At 39.8% G+C, this 21,117-nt stretch overlaps 1 protein-coding gene across 4 annotated transcripts in view; it reads right to left on the reverse strand.

Annotated features, from left to right (window-relative positions):
* Positions 1-414: 414 nt before the first annotated feature.
* The window catches only part of LOC121295622 (CD99 antigen-like protein 2), a 29,071-nt gene continuing 8,368 nt past the window's right edge, over positions 415-21,117 (reverse strand). Inside the window, exons 2-11 of one of the 4 annotated variants that reach the window (XM_041220504.1) lie at positions 14,525-14,587; positions 14,086-14,133; positions 10,856-10,972; positions 10,400-10,471; positions 8,321-8,374; positions 6,923-6,994; positions 5,895-5,936; positions 3,346-3,465; positions 2,328-2,396; positions 415-1,816 (exon numbers count right to left, since the gene is read on the reverse strand). In XM_041220504.1, the coding sequence (XP_041076438.1) occupies positions 1,752-1,816; positions 2,328-2,396; positions 3,346-3,465; positions 5,895-5,936; positions 6,923-6,994; positions 8,321-8,374; positions 10,400-10,471; positions 10,856-10,972; positions 14,086-14,133; positions 14,525-14,587 (722 nt within the window). In that variant the 3' untranslated portion in view covers positions 415-1,751. The remainder of the gene's footprint in view (positions 1,817-2,327; positions 2,397-3,345; positions 3,466-5,894; positions 5,937-6,922; positions 6,995-8,320; positions 8,375-10,399; positions 10,472-10,855; positions 10,973-14,085; positions 14,134-14,524; positions 14,588-21,117) is intronic. The other 3 variants (XM_041220507.1, XM_041220505.1, XM_041220508.1) reach the window with 3 other exon arrangements.

The following is a 21,117-nucleotide window of genomic DNA, read 5'->3' on the forward strand; positions in this document are numbered from 1 at the left end:
GAAGGAAACACACAGGACAAGACCCCAAAATAAAACACAGCTGACAATTAAAGCCTTAGTGCAACAGACACAAGCTGCCCTATGTTTGTTGTCTTCAATAAAGCAAACAACGATACCATCTTCATTAATCATGGCTTCACCCTAGAAGAAAACTCTAAAGGGCTTCACCATGTAGCACTTTGAAAGACAGCTACAGTGGATTCAGGTTTCTGCTTTGCCTTCTGGGTACACATTTAACTGAAGGCAGTTTACATTCCAGTTTGTTTAGTTGCAGGGGGAAATTGCTATAAAATCCCATAATTCTTGAAACCAAAAAAAAATTCTGCAGTAGTAGGTGGTTATAAATGTTATCTACACTCTCCGTTTAAGCTGAAGATTCAAAACAAAAAATAAAAAAAGGGATCTGCAAGTTTGTTTTAGTTTTTTTTTTTTTTTTTAATACTGGTAACCTATATTAAAGTTGTTAAATTCGACAAAAAAAAGCTTTCAAACAGAATCTGAACAATTTAAAAGAACAGGCAGCAGCAGGTTGCATGAAACACTAAATAGCAGTGTAACAATTCTTTTAGCTTCCTAAATTCATCCTGCTGTAAGTAGATCAAAGGTAAGCGAGGAACACAGTGGTTTTAATGGGCTGCAAACTCCAACTCAAGTGGATGCCATTCAAAGTGTGCTCAATCACTGGCAGAGAAATCACAGCTGAATTCATTACAAGCAAAGCCTCAGTGGCAGCAGCATACTATTCTGGGGAAACATGAAACTAACACACTGGGTTTCTAACAAGTAATATGCACACACTAAACCCGCTTCACTGGCAGATCCCATAGGACAGGCTGCAGCGTGCAGGCAATGATAAAGACAATGCTCTACATTGACTGGTGTTATTCAGCTCCAACAGACTAAATCTTACAATTAACATCACCATCTCGTTTCAGAATAAAATATTTATATTTAAAATGACCAGACTGTGCCCCCTCAAAAAACCTGTGGATTCTGCTGTTTTCTCATTAAGGAGAAACATATTTACAGCAAGCAGCCATCATGTGGCCATGTTCACTTAGTAAAAGAAAAACGAATAAAGAAAAAAATGGTTTAAATCGTTTCGTGTACATTCAGATGTCCTGTCTTCCTTTATTACGTACAACCTTTAGTTGGTAATTTTGAAGTAGCCTGGCAGCCCAGCTTAAGTGCAAGATGTCACTTCCAGTAGGGTCTGCTTTCACACAGGTTTATAACAGCAGGGACTGAATAACTCTTACATAGTCAGAGTCTAAGCATGAGGCTCAAGCTGGGAGTCAAACCAACAGCCAGCTCAGTTCTTCACCCATAGAGATCTTTACAAGTGTAACAGGCTGACTTAGTGAAGCTATTCACAATCAATTAAACAAGCAAAAAAAACAAACAAAATTCTTACAATAAAAACACATTTGCTGTGCATTTTCCATACTTCTAAGTTCCAGATACTGTAAAAACATTTGTATAAGTCTATTTTCTAGGTATTTTTAGGGGGTCCTAAAAAGGGAGGAGTGACTTACACTGGTGTGACCTATAGGATTTTTCCTGAATTTTTTTTTTTTTTTTTTTTTGAGACAACAAAGAAAAAAGGGGGGAGACTTATACACCGTTTTTTAATGAGAAAGTTCTACCAAAGAAGAAAGCTAACTCCGGCTAAAGGGCACTGCTTCTCAAACAGTTCGTCTTCAAAGAAAGCGCTGTTACAGCCCTGGTTGGACATGTCAGCAGGGGGAGGGTTAGACGCGAGCCGCATCTTGTGAAGTAGGATCTGTCGACGGCGACTGCAGGAGGGTTTGTTGAGCTGCGCAGAATCAGAACCAAAAACAACTGGGTTAAAACACTCTGCACCCCTCCATCCAGGGGTGCAAATTTTAAGTTTTGTTCAATTACAATTATACTGAAAAGTAACAAACAGCTACCCAAATTAAAACAGGCTTACTCTATTTATTCTAAATAACCAAGTAATATCACATGTAGCATTTTCTTCAAACAAATGGGGTCACCAAATTCAATTATATGGAATCATTCCAGTTACACATGTTTCACTACATTTCCATTGTAACTGCAATGAATTCTCCACTACAGTTCCATTGTAACTGCAATGAATTCTCCACTACAGTTCCATTGTAACTGCAATGTATTCTGAAGTGCACAGTTCCAGCTGTAACTGACCCCAGAGCTGCAAGATTGCCCCAATTTGTCTTGTTTTGACACTTTCCATCAGTACACTTTACAGGGCTGCTGCTTTGTTGTATATAACCTGGCCTTTTCTGCAGATATTACCTGTTTATATGGACAGATATATACATTACCTTGGGGTTCCTCAGCAACAACTGCTTCTAAATGTTGTCCTTTTACATACTGTGCACTGTTCAGACTCTCTGTGGGTTACAGAAACACAGTTTATAAACTGATGATTCACCAGACTCCCCAATCAAACCTACTGAGAAATGGGGTCATAAAGCAAAGAGATGCTTTTTAGAATTCTCTTCAGACCACCACCCCCCTGTCAGAATTCAAAAGAGCAGAGCAAACCACAGCATAAACATTGAGGATTTCCTCACGCCTTCAACCCCACCGACACCCAGGCACGGTGGCACGGATTCCTTAAAGCATGCCTCTGTCCATTCAGAGATTAGTTCACACTTATTTCTCTCAGGCTAGCCCATTTTGAGAAGAATTATCTACCACCTCTCCAGGCAAGGTAAATTTAAAACTTGCACTCCTTGAAAAGGTAGAACATGACATGTGTGAGCAGCAGGCACATCACTGTCTCGTGTCAAATCCAGCCTTTGCTCAGGAGGTCACTGTGAGGCAGTAGCCTGTCTAAGCTGCTTCATTACAGAGCCACCTTCACCGGGAGAACACATGCAAGATGACGTGTAATTTATTTATTAGGAGTTATTCATTTATGATCACTCCCTCCTTCACAGGGGAATCCTGACAGGTGTGTAACAAGCAAGACATTGACAATGATAAGTTTAGAGTTGCCTGCTCAAAACATGCCTGTTAAATCTCCTTACTGCTACACAGAGAATCTATAGGCAAGGACTAAAAGAAGACACCCTTCACCCATTTCCAGAGCTGAGGAAAATAAGAACATCCACAAAGTGTAAACCAGCATACAATAAGGAAAGAGAAAAGTATCCCCCAGTGTAAAGTGAATGAATACCAGTGAATTAAACTGGGGGCCGTCTAAAGATCTTCTTCAGAGCTGGGTTCATCTGAACCCTCAGTCTTGCATCTCTATAAGAACCTAAAGCAGAGGTGTTGTTACTGTGACCTGCTTCTCAACCCTCCATCCCCAACCCTGGAAAGAGCTGCCAGTACCTTGTATGCTGAAACACAGTTTCTTCTTCTGGTATGAGATGTAACTGGTTACAACGCCCACGAGGGCCATGCCGATGGCACTGGCAATCCCTGCAATGGTGCCAGTCTCAGCTGTGCTATCTGTGGAGGGAGCAGACAGGCTGGCTGTGCATACTGGGAACATTATTGCAGCACACAAATAGATAAACCACCTACCGGCAAAGCTGGAATGACATTTTCCATGCTTGTTAACTGGTCAGAAAGGATTCACAGTATATACAGTATATACCTATATATTCATTTCACACCGTTCCAACCTTCCTAGCCAATCAGACCACTGTTGCTGTAGATTACGTCATGATACACAAATGTCTTACACACACACACACACACACTAAAAAACATAAAATGCAACTTGTAAAGTGTTGGCGCCATGTTTCATGAGCTGAAATAAAAGATCCCAGAAATTTTCCATCGGAACAAAAAGCTTATTTCTCTCATTTTGTGCAAAAATGTGTTTATATCCCTTTTTGTAAACAGCATGATCATTACACAGGTGCACCTTTTGCTGGGGACAATAAAAGACCACTCTAAAATGTGCAGTTTTGTTACACAACACAATGCCAATTGGCATGCTGACTGCAGGAATGTCCACCAGAGCTGTTGCCAGAAAATTGAATGTTCATTTCTCTACCATAAGCCACCTCCAACGTCGTTTTAAGAATTTTGCAGTACGTCCAACCGGCCTCACAACCACAGACCACGTGTAACCATGCCAGCCCAGGACCTCCACATCCGGCTTCTTCACCTGCGGGATTGTCTGAGACCAGCCACTCGGACAGCAGATGAAACTGTGGGTTTGCACAACCAAAGAATTTCTGTACAAACTGTCTCAGGGAAGCTCATCTGCGTGCCCGTCGTCCTCACCAGGGTCTTGACCTGACTGCAGTTCGTCGTTGTAACCGACAGATGCATATCTGTATTCCCAGTCATGTGACCAACAGATGCATATCTGTATTCCCAGTCATGTGAAATCCATAGATTAGGGCCTAATGAATTTATTTCAATTGACTGATTTCCTTATATGAATTGTAACTCTTTGAAATCTTTGAAATTGCTGTGTTTATATTTTTGTTCAATATATATATATATATATATATATATATATATATATATATATATATATATACATACACACACACACACACACACACACTGAATGTACAAAATATTAGAAACACCTGCTCTTTCCATGAAATAGACTGACAAGGTAAACCCAGGTGAAAGCTATGATCCCTTATTGATGTAACCTGTTAAATCCACTTCAATCAGTGTAGATGAAGGGGAGACAGGTTAAAGAAGGATTTTTAAGCCTTGACACAATTGAGACATGGATTGTGTATGTGTGCCATTCAGAGGGTAAATGGGCAAGACAAAAAATTGAAGTGCTTTTTGAACGGTGTACGGTAGTAGGTGCCAGGTGCGCCGGTTTGAGTGTGTCAAGAACTGCAACGCTGCTGGGTTTTTCACGCTCAACAGTTTCCTGTGTGTATCAAGGATGGCCCATCACCCAATGGACATCCATCCAACGGCAGGCCAGTAGTTGAAAACGGCTCATTAATGAAAGAGGCCAAAGGAGGCTGATACGAATTGTGCAGAGCACCAGACGGGCTACAGTCAGTCAACTGACAGTCCAGTACAACATTGGTGCCGAAAGACCCATAAAAGAATGTACAACTCGTTGTACCTTGACACGAATGGGGTATAGCAGCCAACGACCTAACAGAGTTCCACTTCTTTCAGCAAAATACAAGAAACTGTGGTTGCAGTGGGCTAAGGAAGGAAAATACTGGAGGATTGGAAAAACATTGCCTGGTCTGATGAATCCCGGTTCCTACTGTTTCCCTAGGGCATGGAGAAAACCACACGAGTACATGCATCCATCATGCCGCGTGTCAACATTGCAGGCTGGTGGTGGTGTGATGGTATAGGGTGTTTTCATGGCACACATTGGGCCCCTTGATAAAAGTGGAGCAACGTTTGAATGCCACAGAATATCTGAACATCATTGCCAATCGGGTGCATCCCTTCATGGCAGCAGCGTATCCACCTGCTAATGTTTTTTTTCAGCAGGATAATGCCCCATGCCACAAGGCTAGGATTGTACAGGAACGGTTCCACAAACATGACAGTGAATTCCATTTACTGCAGTGGCCTGCCCAGTCACCAGATCTCAATCCAATTGAGCATCTGTGGGATGAGATGGAACGAGCTATTTGAAGTAGAGATCCACTACCAGCCAACTTGAACTGTGGGAAGCACTGGATTCAACATGGGCCAGCATCCCTGTAGAACGCTTGCAACACCTTGTAGAGTCCATGTCCCGATGAACTGAAGCTGTTCCGAGTGCAACTCAATGCAGTGCAACTCAATATTGTTCCGAGTGCAACTCAATATTAGGAAGGTGTTCCTAATGTTTTGTACACTCAGTGTGTTTGTGTGTAATATATATATATATAGTTCCAGTACTACATTGTGTTTTACACAGGCAAGCGAATCACAAGGTTTACCTCCATATCCTGGATCATCTGATGGTACATTACCACCGCCACCTTGTAAAAAAAACAGAATAAATGATTCACAGTAACCTTAGCGAGGGGTAGATCTGATATACCTAAACCCAGCCAAGATCGATTATCTATCGCCAATACGTTTCTATAATGGGTGTGTGTTTTATTTGCCGGTTATATGGTTCAGAAATTTAAAAAATAAAACCCAAGAAATTAGCTTCTGTCCTATAAAATCATATTATATATATATATATATATATATATATATATATATATATATATATATATATATAAATGACTTATCAATTACAAAAATATCAATGAACTGGCAAATGTAATGCACACATTTAAAACCCTGTGATAACTGAAGCCAATGGTGCTGGTGTATGTTGGCTCAGGTAGATAACAGCAGGCACAAGAATGGAGTTCTACGCATCAAGGTATCAAACAGTGAAAAGCTTTTCTATACATTACAATCACTGGCACACTGAATCAAGTGCAATCAATTTGCATTACCTATACAAAACTAACTGTTTAGTAACTCAACCACTATGTTCAAAATGATGTTGTACTGATATGATCACATTAAGAGGGCTTCACTGTATCTGCAGATTGGAAGTCCCAGTACTAGCAGGGTTGTAACAATTCATTGTGACACAGCACATCGTAACAGAGGTTTGTATTGTGATACAAGACCAAACGCACATCATAGAGCATTGCCGTTGAAACGGTGAAGAAATTAGTGTTTTATTGTTGGTATGAACACATACTCTCCCTATCCTATTTTCTTCTTGTCTTTTAACAGCATTTTCTTTCATTAAATGATCGCTTCATCTTATTCTGCACCATCCAAGTAGCCCATCAGGACCAGCACATGCATCGCGATCCATATCGTATTGTGACCTGCATATCGGGGCATGCATCATGTCGTGATGTTAGTACATTGTTACATCCCTATTGGACAGTACTGTGGGTAGTGAATTCTTCATAAAAGTTCTTGGTTTCAAAACCAACGGCCAAAAACCTACCTTTTTTCCTATCTGGAGAGTAACCATCATCTAGAATGTCTTCCAGATCCTTGTCTGAGATGGATCCACCGCCTAGAATAAGTTAACAAAATCAGAACAGGCAATTCTGTATCAATATAGCCTAGCAGCTTGGCTTCTGTTTCCGGTTACTGTTTCACTCCCAGGGAGAATACAGGGAGGTGCCGCTGTGGCACAGTGCAACCATCCTTCTAGAAATTCAACAGGGCTACATCACAAATGTAACTGAAGACAGATTCGCTTTGGTAAGCATGCAAGATTAATAGCAGTAAGAAAGAAAGTCAGACATAAAGAGCATATCGTTTTTTTGTAGAGTTCATTACAAATCTTCAAACAATTTGAATATTACTGGTATGTCAGAAATCACAATTACTTCTAATGGCTTTTTTTGCACAGCACACACACACACACACACACACACACAGCCACTCAAGGGAAATTGTCTACACAGCCTCCTGTTAACTAGGATGCCATGCAGTGGAAATCATCTCTCCTTAATCTCCTCCCTGTAGTTTACGGGACACACACTAATATTAGCTTCTAAATTGGACTGGTGCTCTCTACTTTTTGATGAATCCATTCATTAGAATGTCAACACTGATGCTATTTGCCAAACTGTTGGTCTGCATGATTATTTTTAATCTAGAATTCATTTGGGGTTGAACTGTTACAACATGGTTATCTAAAAGGTATTAACCACACGTGTATGTTTAAAACAATGTTATAATGTTTTTTCCATGGCAACACCATGGAATATTAGCATTGTCAGCCCTGATTCTGTCCAGTTAGTATACGGCACCACAGCTATACCATGTTCACTGCATACAACCAGTTATTGTTAAACCCTGGAGTTTAAGAACAGGGCTTTACAGTACATCACACCTAGTCATTGGTGCCCCATCATGATCCACAGTGGACCCAAGGTCTAGGTTGTATCCTCCGGTACTGTGTGTGTAAGACTTTAGGGGTGGGTAGGTACAGACATTAATGAAGACTGTCATTCCAGCGCACGTGAACCAATGCAAGCTATCTGACAATTCTTTTTTGGTTGGAAAGCCTTTTGAACACGCTTAAGGACAAATACGTGTCTACATCATCACCCCCCCCCCCCCCCCAAAATGAGCTCAGCAGTGATCAAAACTGACACAGCTCTTCTTTTGCATGTAAATGAACCCTGCCTTGAATTTGGTCCATTTAAGCCAGAACAACTTTGTGAGGTTAGTTGCATTACTCAAGAATACCCTGCAATCTTTAGAGAGTCATGAGATCGGTTCATTTTAAACACACTGGGGTGCAGAAGAAAAAGGAAAACGCCAAGAAAGCTGAAAGTGCAGCAGCTTTAGTGAGAAACAGCTCGTAGGGGGCAGAAGGGCTGCTTACCACTCTTTCCACCTCCAGATGGATTGTTGTCGTCTCTTGAACCCGTGCCTTTATCTGTCAGTAACACAATACACGTTATACTGGCACTGCAAACTGCAAGCCAGGGCTAGCTTTCCTTTCAACAGGGCTTCTACAAATCACACCACTCTTCTACTGCACCGCAGCCAAAACATGGCTCAGAAGCCTGGATGAGGTTTGAAAACATCCTTGTCCATAGAGAAGCGAATAGTCTCAGGAGAACCTCAGCTCTTCACAGATAGTCTTGAAATGGTATATTAAGCTGTGCAGTTGTACTTGGCTGAATATTTATTTTTCTGTAACACTGAATTTTATCATGCCATGTGTCATTTAGCAGTTTTGTGGTCATGTGACTTCACATGCTGTCTGCTTGCTAAATACAATTAAATAAGTCATAAAACAAAAACAAAAAAGTTAGACAGGTACTCATATAAACTGATTTGGATACACAATCTGATTGGCTGTTGAATGGGAGATTCCATCAGCCCGATTTTAGTTTCACCAGCAGATGGCACCGTGTAGCTTTAACTACCGAAAGCTACCCAAATCAGAAAATTTCCACATTCCTCTGAAGGCTGGCACCGTGAAGCCAGGGGCACAGCAAGCACAGAACAAGCTGCTGATTCTCCCATCTGGTTTATTAATTGAACCCGTTTCTCCTTAAAATAACTCTAATACTTCAGTATGAAAACTCTTTCAATTATTACATTTGAACCTCGCATTGCTCACTTGATGTAGTATTTAAAAAGGTACAGCTAAGGTTTTGAAATCTATTTTTAAAAAGCCTTTTTCACTCCCCAAATCGCTGTTTAGCCGGACTCTTCATTGCTAATAAGTGTTCCTGCTTGAGTGCAACACTATAAAAGGAGCCACCTGCTCCATGTTGGTCCGCAGATATTGGAGTCCACCCAGTCGTTTTACAGAGAAATATTTAACAGTTCTGTGTCAGTGTCATTACTGGTAACACATTACAAATACATTTTTAAAAACTAGCCAATGAAAAGGGATGTTGGCATTATGAGAAGTAGAGATGTCAAACTAAATATTTAATCAAAATGGATTTGTTATGTTGTCCTTCAGTTCTGTTGTGGATGCTGGAACAGTTCATGCTTAGTACAGTCTGTATTGTTTACTTCCTGGGGAGCACAGCTATAAGCAAATGAGGGTTGCGGTCAATTCCTGGTTTTCAGTTCCAACTTTATTTCCAATTCTTTGAAGGGCTTGCAATTGGAATTGCTATTTTAGACACAATTGTGGAGTTCAACTGCTTTCATGTGAAGCCAGGATTAAAAATCGACAGTGACTAACTTAAGCAATGTGTTGCTCATTTTAACAGCAATTGCAATTTTAATCAATGATGTGTTGGAATTTATTACAAGGCAATGGGAATTGGAAATGTACTTTTAAATGGAACTGGAATTGATTCTGTGTGAATTTGACATAGTGCAGAAGCCCTGCACATGGGTAATATGTAGTTTTTTTATTGTATATTATTTGGTTAATTGTTGTAAATTGATTTAATTGTTTAACTGCTGTGGCGCTCTGCTGGGGGGACGATTACCTGTTTGTGTGGAGCAGCAGCTGAAAGCAATCAGCTGTTCCAGTAGGCAGGTGGGCGTGTCTCAGCAGAGTGTCATTATGAAAACATAGTGATCACTGTGATCGGGGCTGCTGCAAGGCCTTCCGTTTTCACAGCACAATTTTTTCATTATGGTTTGTCATTATGTTTTATTTTTAGTGTTTGTACAGTCTTGTACCGTCCTCTGTGCGCTACCATTGCTGGTAGCGTCACATGACGTTTACTTTTTGTTTGTGTTTATTAATTAAATCCGGTGCGCAGCAAGTGTGTCTACAGTGCCTAAGAGCATACGGTCCAGTTCTATTCACTGCAGTGAGTGTGTCTGTAGTGCCTAATTGAATAAGCTGCAGTTCTATTCACTGTAGAGTGTATCTGAAATCCCCACTGTGAAGAGCCTTGTGTATCACTGAGCCCTTGAGATAAGATGATATGGAAGGAGAGAGCTGATCAGCTCTGCTGGTCTCTCCCTCCATGCGCCTCACCTCCATTGTTATCTTTTTTGCGGTCGTTTTTGTCATCAAGAGCGTCTGCCAGGTCAAACTCATTAGGGTTCACTGTGAAAGAAAGCATATTGTTAAATCTAATGACTGGACTTGCTTTGTAGGCAGTGAAATCCTTTGACCCCCAAGACATTGCTGCTATGAAATGAGCCAGGAAGAGCATGCGTAAGAGATTTCCTAGAAGGCAAGGCAAGCAAACTGAGAACTTCCTTTAACGTTATGTAATACCAGATGTCACGTGTTTCTTTCAAAACTGCACATTTGAGCCCTACAGTATAGTAAATGGATGCTCTTGATCTGCAGCTCAATGAAGTTCTGGTAGCATTAACCAGTATTGGTTATTATCTCTTTAATGCATCAGCCCAAACACTCAAAGCCCCGGTGTGTGCACTGCGCGCTTCCTGTTGGGAAGAGTTTCAGTAAAGCAGAGCGAATCACCTGGCTGTGGTTTTGGCTGTGGTTTCCTCTTTGGTGCTTTCGTGGTAGTCAGTCTGGGTGCTTTCGTGGTAGTCTTCCTGTCTACCGGTGTGTCAAAGTAGTCAGACAGATCTAAATCTGACAAAAAGGAAAGACATTAGTCTTAATTTCAGCACATCATAAGAATGTATTATTCGATGTATTCAAAAAACAATTCCCTGTCAGAACAGTAAATTGGGAACATTGCTGAAACAAAGAGTTAGATCCCATCACATAAAATGATGGAAGTAATGGTGGTTTGTATGCAGTTGTACCATGACAACAGAACACGCTTATAAACCAGTAGGTAACAATATTTGGCTCACTAACCTTCACAGTATGGCTGTCTTGATTTAGAGGGACAGGCGAGACATTCAGTAGTATTAGAAGCGAGTGGAAATAGAAGTGTTTGAACATGAAACCCAATTGATGAAATACAGACAATGTGTGTAGCCCAGGATTACAGCTTACTTTTATTTAAATCAGAAGAGAAATCTTAACCCTTGAATCTGCAAAAGATCTGTGCAATCAGCTTGCCGAGCTGTGTGTGATGTCATGCAGCTGGCTGTGACAAACGGCAGGCTGCACTGAACTGTGCAAATCCGTGAGACTAAAACCTCAAATGTCTGCCAAATGCATTTTTTAAACCAGGACAGAACTCTTGACCTATGCATGTCGTTTTCAATGGGGTCCTGGCAAGAATAGGCGGCAAGAAATAACCCCGTAAAATCAACAGCAAAAATAGACAAATCATTCACACTTAACAGTCCTAGAAACAGCCATTGTTTTGCTACAAAAAGACTGGGAGTGCAATGTTTGATTAGAACGTGCATCTGATTCAATTACTGTGCAGTTTCACTACAGAAAAGTATATCATGTCTAACTAGTGTTGTGCTGTGGCTTGTTTCCTATCAGCCTGCAGCATTAGGCATGGTCACTGCTTGGAGCAGCAGTTTTCCAGTCATTCATTTATTTACTCTGGTCATTTGAATCGCTTTGTTTTTTTTATTTCCTTCACTACTTTATGGGATATCTTCTTTTTTTTGTCTTTACCTGAGCTTGTCTGAAGTATCTGAAACAGCTCTTACTTGAAAAGACTTCCTCGTTCCATTCCAAACCATGTGACAATGTAACCTTTCAACTGTGTCGACCCCGCCTGCTCTCTGTCTACATATGTTCAGATGTAATATTACCATGGCACATGATTCGACTAGAATGAGAAAGGCTGCTCAGTACCACGAGTTAGGATAATCCAGACAGACAATCTCAAAGCCAGGTTCATTTACACAAAGTGAGAACCACACAGGATGATTGCATTGAATGAAATGAAGTGGTTCAAGTGTCCGAATATACTTTCAATCAGTGATTAATAACAGGTCTCTGAAAATAATATCTGGGATCTCAATAATATCTGGGATCTCATCTCTGGCCTGCCAATTCAAGGGTAGCTGTACTGAATTAAGCCTCTCGCCTCTTATTTGATTCTCGCTGTACAAGACTGGTAGTCAGCACAGCCTTTATAATGCAAGGACACTGCTCTTGTACTATCAGCTACTACAGAACTGGTTTTTCTTATGCTTTTGTAATGGGCTCTGTAACGCGAGAGTAGAGTGGTCACTATACTGGCAATGGAGCCTGTCTCTTTAGACTGGGCAGGCACACTGTGCGATGGCTCGGAACCTTCAGACTGGGTTCAATTCTCAGTCGCTACCTCCTATGTTAAGACCGCCATCCATCCTTTATCTCTACATTGCCCTATGCAATGATTTATTTAAAAAAAAAAAAAAACAGCGAAATGAGAGCAGTGGTATTAAAATCATGCCACTGTGTATATCTCATTACAATACACACCGCTTACTTTTTATATCATTGAATCAGCTAGCCCTTTGGGAGTGGTTGAGGATCAAGGTTAAAAACAACCGCACATTTCAATCTGCACGGTCTCTGAAATATCTGCACATTCTTTTAACAGAAGTAAAGGGAGACCAACCATAATGTTGCTAGTGCTAACAATGGGCAAAATAAAATATATTTTAAAACCTTGGTTAGCACTTACACTGGCAGACTGACACAGGCGCACACACACATGCATGCAGACACACACAAAGTGCATTTACACTTATAATTTGGACCAGAGCTGGCTTAGGGTCGATCAAAAGATTCTTATCATCTGAGCCACACGTTTACACTTGAGCACAGACCTAGACTGGTTTTGGCCCTGTATGCGTATGCATAGCCCTGAACTGCAGCACATGCCCCATGACGTCATACCAACCATCACGCGTGTGAACCTGTATATCAGCACCGTCTGCTTGTCAGACTCCTCCGATATGTAAATAACACGTTTATTGAAATTTCCACTTAGTCTCTTCAAGGTATGTGGACATTTAAAGAAATGGGAAAAGAAAACCAGTCTGACAACTCTCATATATAAAATACAAACAATAACTTGCATTTATTTTCTTTACACATGAAAAATACTTTTTTTTTGCTTTTCAACAAAAGCCAAATCCCTTCACTTAATTGCTGCAATGTTCAATCGTGTGCGTTCTTCCGCCAGAACTGGAGTTCATTCACCATATACTAACAACGCATCATGGTACTATCAATGATACAATTTAAAAAATAAAGCACTGCTAGGGGTGAATACAATCATTTGTGTCAAAGAAAGTGCTTTTGGACCTGAAGCTAGTGCTCATACATATATTCACATCACAGCACTTACAATGATAAGGTTTGAAAAATAAAGCCTATACATTTAAACTGGTTACACTTCCACAAGCTTGCAGCTTTATTTTTCAGATTGTTTAACTGTTAGTGCAGTGATGCATATAATTAAACAAGCACTATGTGCATGTTAAAAGCATGTTACTTTTTAAAAAAAGGACTGCACTCGCCCGTGAAGGAAAATTTATTACTAACTTTACTGTAATGATTTCTTTCATTCTAGATAGAGGTTTCCACAAAACTGAACACTTCCTCATATCGATTTGTCTCAATTTCCGATAACAGGTTATGTTTGTAGCTATGTGTTGCTGTTGTCCGCGTCAGACGGGGCGTCTCTCACGAGTGTACGTCGCAGAGCCCCCTCTGGAGCAGGACCCTTTCAGGACGGCTGCGTTTACACTATATAGAAAAGACCTAAGCCGCCTCAAAGCTGGCTTAAAAGTGGTTAAGTACACACACGCATTGTTCCCCGTGGACAGGCGTACCTGAAGATCCAGCTGAAGGGCCCCTGGGTGGTTTAGGTTTTGGAGCAGCTGTGAACAAAACACAAACATTACAGTCTTTTTATTGCATTTCATTTATTGTCTACGAGCACCAAATCATTAACTGTGCATATCTAGTACACACTTGTATGTAAAACATGTTGATTAAATGCGTTCTGTAAACTGAACCCGGACATACATTCTGTTGGTGCTTCTGTATCCAAGACAGAGCGTGGTTATTTCATGTTTCCAATATTTGCTAATATTTTGAATTTTGAATTTGCAGTAAATGTGTCTTATCTTGATACAGTCATTTATAAATTCTGTTACATGAACAAATACAAATATGGTCATTTTAGTCCCCAATGCATTTCAGGAAGTTTGTTTATAATAAGTTTTATATTAGTAACTTCATAGAAAGAGACAGGATCTGCATACATACGTGGTTTTGTAGGTGCATCAACGAGGGCATCTTCAAGGTTAAAATCACCATCAAAGGCTAACCCTAAAGAAGAAGACAACTCCATTAGAACAGCCCTCCATTAGAATGCTAAGGGTCAATTGCATCAAACTTGTAGATTTAGTACTTGTAAGTTGTGGACTAGCCAATACAGTACTATCACAGGATCATCCACTGCTGCGCACTAATTTAGTACCAATTGCAGCGAAAAAAACAAAAAAGATGGGGAACAAAGTTAGCTGATCCCAGGCTTTAGTATGGAGCTCAGGATTAATCAATAAAGCTCATTACTGTAGTGTGCTAACAGGATAAGGGTGGACGACGACGACTCAATCTGAGTGATTGGTTCTTGCAAACTATATTTTAAGAGTGCTTGTGTATTTTTTTAAAAAGAAACTTAACACCATAATTGTCTGCTTGTAAAACGCAGACACTGTTTTCTCTCGGTTTCTTTATTATTCCATGTTTCCGACCGATTTTTTGGAACCTATCTCCTCCTACAGCTTTGAACTGATCCACTTGAAACTTTTGCACAACTATTGCACTCTATCGGACTTGAGTTGCTATTACTTTTGGTGCCAATCGGACTTATGGATTTGGGGTTCACAGGTCATGGGGACAAGATAGGGTACTATTCCTATACATGTTCAGTAGTTACTATTGAACATATAAAGGAATCCATTGCTTCTCTATAAGACCAACTTTTTTCCGTTGACCCATGACCATCCTTGACCAAGGTAATGGACATTTGGCTAATTAAATAACCAGCACTAAAAACTGGACAGCTCATAACTGCTGAAAGAGGGCATCTAGGCCCATAGATTGTATTGAACACGTATAGGAACCATTGTGTGCTCTATAAAACTATGTCACTGCCCGTGACCTATGACCTTTCTAAAGCCAGATATAGAATTTTGGCATTTTGCCAAAATAAGTAAACAATTTTTTGAAAGCTCATAGCTCCTTACAGAGTGCTTTTGGGGTACTAGTTACTATTGAACACTAATAGGAAACTGCCAATGGTCTGTCTATAAATGCTGTTTAATTTGACCTTTGACCTTTTGTTACTGGTCAAACTGGACAAGTAAACACTATAATAGCTTAAATCTCCTTAAATACTGCAGATAGACTCATTTACTATTGAACATGTATAGGAAACCAACTAAGAGCTTTCTAAAAATATCTCGGACTTTGACCTTTGACCTCTCGTTCATGGTCAAACTGAACAAGACTGTTTTAACAGCTTCTATCTCCATAAATACTGCAGATAGGCTTATATGTACTATTGTACATGTATAGCAAACCAACTCAGAGCTTTCTAAAAATGTCTTGGACTTTGACCTCTCATGGTTAAACATGACAATAGGCTGTTTTAAAAGCTCATATCACACTACAGACTGCAGATACTCATGTTCAATAGTAAACATGTATAGGAAGCCAACTAAGAACTTACCAAATATGTCTTGACCTTTGACCTCTTGTTCATGGTCAAACTGGACAATTAACTGTTTTAACAGCTTACATCTCCTTACAGAAGCAGATAAGTTTATATTTACTACTAAACATGTTTAGGAAACCAACTAAGTGCTTTCTAAATGTGTCTTGGACTTTGTCCTTTGATCTCTCATTATTGGTCAAACTGGACAATTAACTGTTTTAACAGCTTAAATCACTTTACCTACTGCTGGTAGACTCATGTTTACTATTGCACATGTATAAGAAACTAACTGGCTATTGAAACTACTTCTACCATACTTTCAAAATTACACGCTATACAAAACCATACAATGCAGACGAAGTTTCTTTAAAAACTTCCAAACTAGTTAATATTGTTTTTTAATTTACATTTTTTGAACTTAAGAAAATTATATAACGAAATGTATTTACGCACAAAAGTAAATACCCTGGGCTGAATTAATGAATATTTTCTGATTTTCTTAAACCAGATTCACATGTATAATCAAATTTTCTTAAAACATTACCAACATTAATGAAGCTGCATTAGAGGATAAAAAAATATTGTATTAGTCCTCATTATTTAATTCACACACAAAACAAATGCATTTGTTTATCGGACCAAAGACTATAAAAGGTGTAAAAATGCTAAAATGACATATTTCAGGAATATAGCCTATAAAAACTTAATTTCTCAGTACATCCATACAAAGGCAATCATGGCCAGTAGTTGTGTGCAAAATTATACACCGGAGGAAATATGTTACTTCATAGTATATAAAATATTTTATTGAAACTGCGGAGGATGGGATGGACTACGAAAGGATTCCACAGCAATTCTGCAGCACAAAACTGCATGGAATACCCTTGTAAGCACATTGAATGCTGACTCTCTGAGGAATAGGCTGTACTGGAATTATTTATTATTATTTGATGTAACTTAAAAAAAAAAAAAAAGGATGGTAAGTAGATTCAAGAAAATGCAGAGTCCTTTTCTTCAATCAGTTGTTAGGTTTATAGAAATATGCAGGAAGTCTGGTCCCAGTTACAGGACAAACAGAATACTCGTCCTTACAATTTTTGCATGACATTAAATACCCTTCTGTATAGATGGTCCACCTCCTCTTTCTCTGACACTTAACCAATAGCAAAGGTATAACACATTATTCTGTTACTATATATTTAATTTGCTGTGTACTTCTGTGTGTGTCTGTGTGTGTAGTCTTGTGTGACAACCTCTGAACTCAGTGCATTCTTCAAACCCCTGGCACCCCAAAAGGTCCATACATCTAGTTTTTGTCATCTTCCTTGTTCATATCTCTCCGTTTTACTTGAGACCCTTTGAGTCCAGTGGCGTTATCTCTTATTCTCCCTGAGAACCTTTGGGTCCAACGCCAGTCCCTGGGAGCCTTTTAGCCCCTTTATGCTTTGCATTCCAAAAGTCTTAGAGCCTGGCCCCTTCTGGTCCACAGCATTGTTATCTTGTTAGCGTGCAGTCAATGCTGGGCAAGAAGCTTGTAGACGCAAGGTCTCTCTCAATTGATTGCAGTACATGCAATTTGAACCAAACAGTCTGCTATCTGCAATATTAGTCTCTTTTCAGAAAAGAACACCAGTATAGCTCTGCCAGTCCACATGCGTAGCAAACTGCTAATCAATTCTCGATCCATGTTTTCCAACATTATTCAATACAAAATAGGCCTATGTTAAGTTCAATAAGGAGGAAACTGGTTTTGTTAGTTATGAATAGTTCAGTTTCATAAAGGTTGTCAATACATTTTGGGATTTTCATATTTGTTCATTAGTGCAATACCACAAGTCTTTAGTCTAAAATTACTAGACTAACGTAGTACCTGTATTGTGTTTTCTTATTCTCTAGAGCAGTGGTTTTCAACCCAGGTCCTGGGGACCCGTGTCTTCTGGATTTCATTCCAGCTGAGCTCTTAATTACTTAACTAGACCCTTAATTGAACTGTTTGCTTAATTAGACCTTTTTTAATTATTTTCAGCTCTTAAACAGTTGCAGAGTTCAGGTTGCTTATAAATTTGTTACAGCTAACTTGAAATCTGCAGCTGTTTAAGAGCTGAAAACAATGTTTCAAGGTAAGAAAAGAAGAGTTCCTTCCCTTCCCTTGATTTCCCAGATACAAGTTAGTTCCTTCCTGTGTTACAGGTAACAGGAGCTCACGTTATATGCTGCACACAGGAAACTGCATGGAGACTATTATGTGTAACATGGGAAGTGAATGGGGAGAGGAAACCATTACATATTCTTATATTACTAAGCCCCAGTCCCATTGTAATCAAATCATGTAAGACACAAGTTCTAATAATTCAGACAGCAAAATGAACAGTCAGCACTTGAGGCAGCTTCATGCATCAGCCAAAAAGTTTCTTGGCTGCCAAACTGGCCAGTGTCCCAGCAACAAGCTCAGCTGTATATGCAGACTTTCACTGCAGGGAAATGTCTTTAAGTGGGACTGAAAGATCAGTTATTTCAGCAGACTGCCATTGTACAGCAGTTTGAGTGTCCAGGTTTTGTACAGCAGTTTGAGACAGAACAGGTTTCTGTGAGCTAAATAAGACTCCCTTTGCAAGGCTCCCGAGTGGTGTACCCAGTAAAGGCACCGCTTGGCGTGCAGGATGTGCCCTACAGCTTGGAGATCTCCAGTTCCATGGCCCGGAGTTCCCAGGGGGCGGCACACAATTAGCCAAACGCTGCCTGGTTGGGGAGGGTCTAGGAAGTCCTTGTCTCACCTTGCACCAGCAACCCTTTGTGGCTGGCCAGGCCTGCCTGTGTGCAATTCAGAACTGCATGGTCCTCCACCACTGTACTTCTGTAATTGCTTCACAGAGCACTTGCAGTGCGAAGAAAAGCAGATAGCTGATGGGCACACATTTTGGAGGATGCGTTTGCTCCCTCATCTCTCCTGAGGTTGCAACAGTGAGCCAGGTTGAATAATTGGGGATTACAAATTTAATAAAAAATAAATTAATTAAAAAAAAGAGACTCCTTTTGCAGAGCAGTTTGAGCCTGTCCAGGTTTTACATTCTGCACTAAATAAGACCCTCTTCACATAGCAGGTTCTACATTCTGTGCTAAATAAGACTCCCTTTTGCAGATCAGTTTGAGCCAGTCCAGGTTTACGGCTTGTTGTTCCAACTGCATGTAACAGTCCAACACATACAATACTACATTCATGCTTTGCTCTGCAGAGTTAGTTTAGGAGCAGGCTGAAACAGCGTGATGTGCACACTGTCCTGTGAAGCAAGCCTTGGCTTGGGTGATGCTTTTGTTTGTTTAATTGTTAATTTCGTTTTTGTTAATAAAAGTGAGTGAGAAGCGCAGGAGATTGCGCCTCTGTCTGCTATTCCTGCTGCAACAGCCTTGATCGCAGCACTACCCTACCACAGAGTCACTGCAATAAGAAAACACGACAAGGGTACAGTTTCCAGTTCAAAGAACTGCCTTTAATATTTAATGTAGTGTAGTGATATGTACATAAACACTAGAGATGCTAGCAACAGATTTTCTCTGTATGGCGGCTACAGCAGTAAAATCAGTCTCTGGATTTACCTTGGACAGTGTTGATACTTGCATGGCAGTCGAGGATTTACTGTGGGCTTAATAACACTTCCATGTGGTATACCAAGTCAGATTGGGCATATGTAGTATGCATAAGGGAAGAGAAAGTTTGATTAGAATAAACATCATATCTGATATTTTAAAAAGTGAAATTCCCCCGTCCGAGTTGGATTCAAATTATAACCATATCATTCTGAACCTTTCAAAAATCCCTATTGCAATGATACATCTCTTTAAAGTGCAAACAGCTTATCAACAAAATGCAGATCAGATATCCCGATCACATTTTAAAATAAAAAAAAAAAAAGCGCCAAATTTCTAAACATAAAATCTGATTTTTTTTGTGTGTGTGTGTTTTAGCAGGATTCACTAACTGGCCCCTGATTATCATGATATATGGTTTTAATAGAAAAGGTGTTAGTTATGGGAGATACAGTACATTCAAAACCCCTAGATATTGAATCATTTCCAAGTCTATGCGCAGAGCTGGGTACTTGACTGCTTCTTCAATGAGTCATTTCACAAGAGCACTTCCCTTATCTGACTAGCTATACCACTCATACTGCTTGTTACACTATTTAAAATGCTGACAAGAGGTAAGACAAGAGGTTCTCTAATTGCTCTAGAGTTACTGATTTAGAAACACAGTTCTAGTTCCTACCCTCATTAACACTAAAGCAGTCTGATTTTATTGTGTTTTTATTCCCTACCACACCCGCTTTCTAAAACACTACAGTCCACAAAAAAGATGCCTGCTGGAATCTCTCAGAAATGTACAGGAAGTAGTTCAATTTCAGCTGAAATTAGTCAAATATCTGTATTAATTACACTGCACTAAGCTGACTCAATATATATATATATATATATATATATAATATTATAAAACATTAAGTAAATATTACCCACAGGTCAAGTTTCATCCTAACCGGAAAATATCCCTTTTTATATCGAGGGAAAAATATAGCAATAATGTAGACAGCTATAGTAGTAAAATCAGTTTTAATATTAATACAGCACAATGGGTTTAACAGGAATAGAATAAACATGCCCACATATGTATTTAGTGGAAAAAAGATTAGCTAAAAACTGAGAATTGAGTTTTTATCACAATGTGGTTGAACTGGGATGGTGTAAAACTGATATTTAACAACTGCAAATTTGTAAAATAATAGTAGTTATTTGAAATGCTTTATAAAACACACGACACAAAAGACTGACACTATAGACAATAAAAGCCACACAATGCCGGCGACTAACGCTTCAGCTCCATTTCCATTCATTTTAATGACCTCCTTGCTGGGCTCCTGTCATTAGGGTGTGTCCAGCACACCAGCCTCTACTCAGAGGGGTTCTGTTTTCGTTCTTTTAGCCTAATTGAGTGGGATGCCAGCACCTGAGCCCCAACTGAGCACGGCCAGCTGCACAGGAACAATAGCAGCACCCTCCCGAGAGATGTTAAAGCAACGTTGCCTTGCTGTGCGACGGTGCTTTACCCTAACATCTCCCACGTCTTAGACTCTGGCAATCCCAAGAA

This window comes from Polyodon spathula, chromosome 20 (genome assembly GCF_017654505.1).
Source record: "Polyodon spathula isolate WHYD16114869_AA chromosome 20, ASM1765450v1, whole genome shotgun sequence".
Lineage (NCBI taxonomy): Eukaryota > Metazoa > Chordata > Actinopteri > Acipenseriformes > Polyodontidae > Polyodon > Polyodon spathula.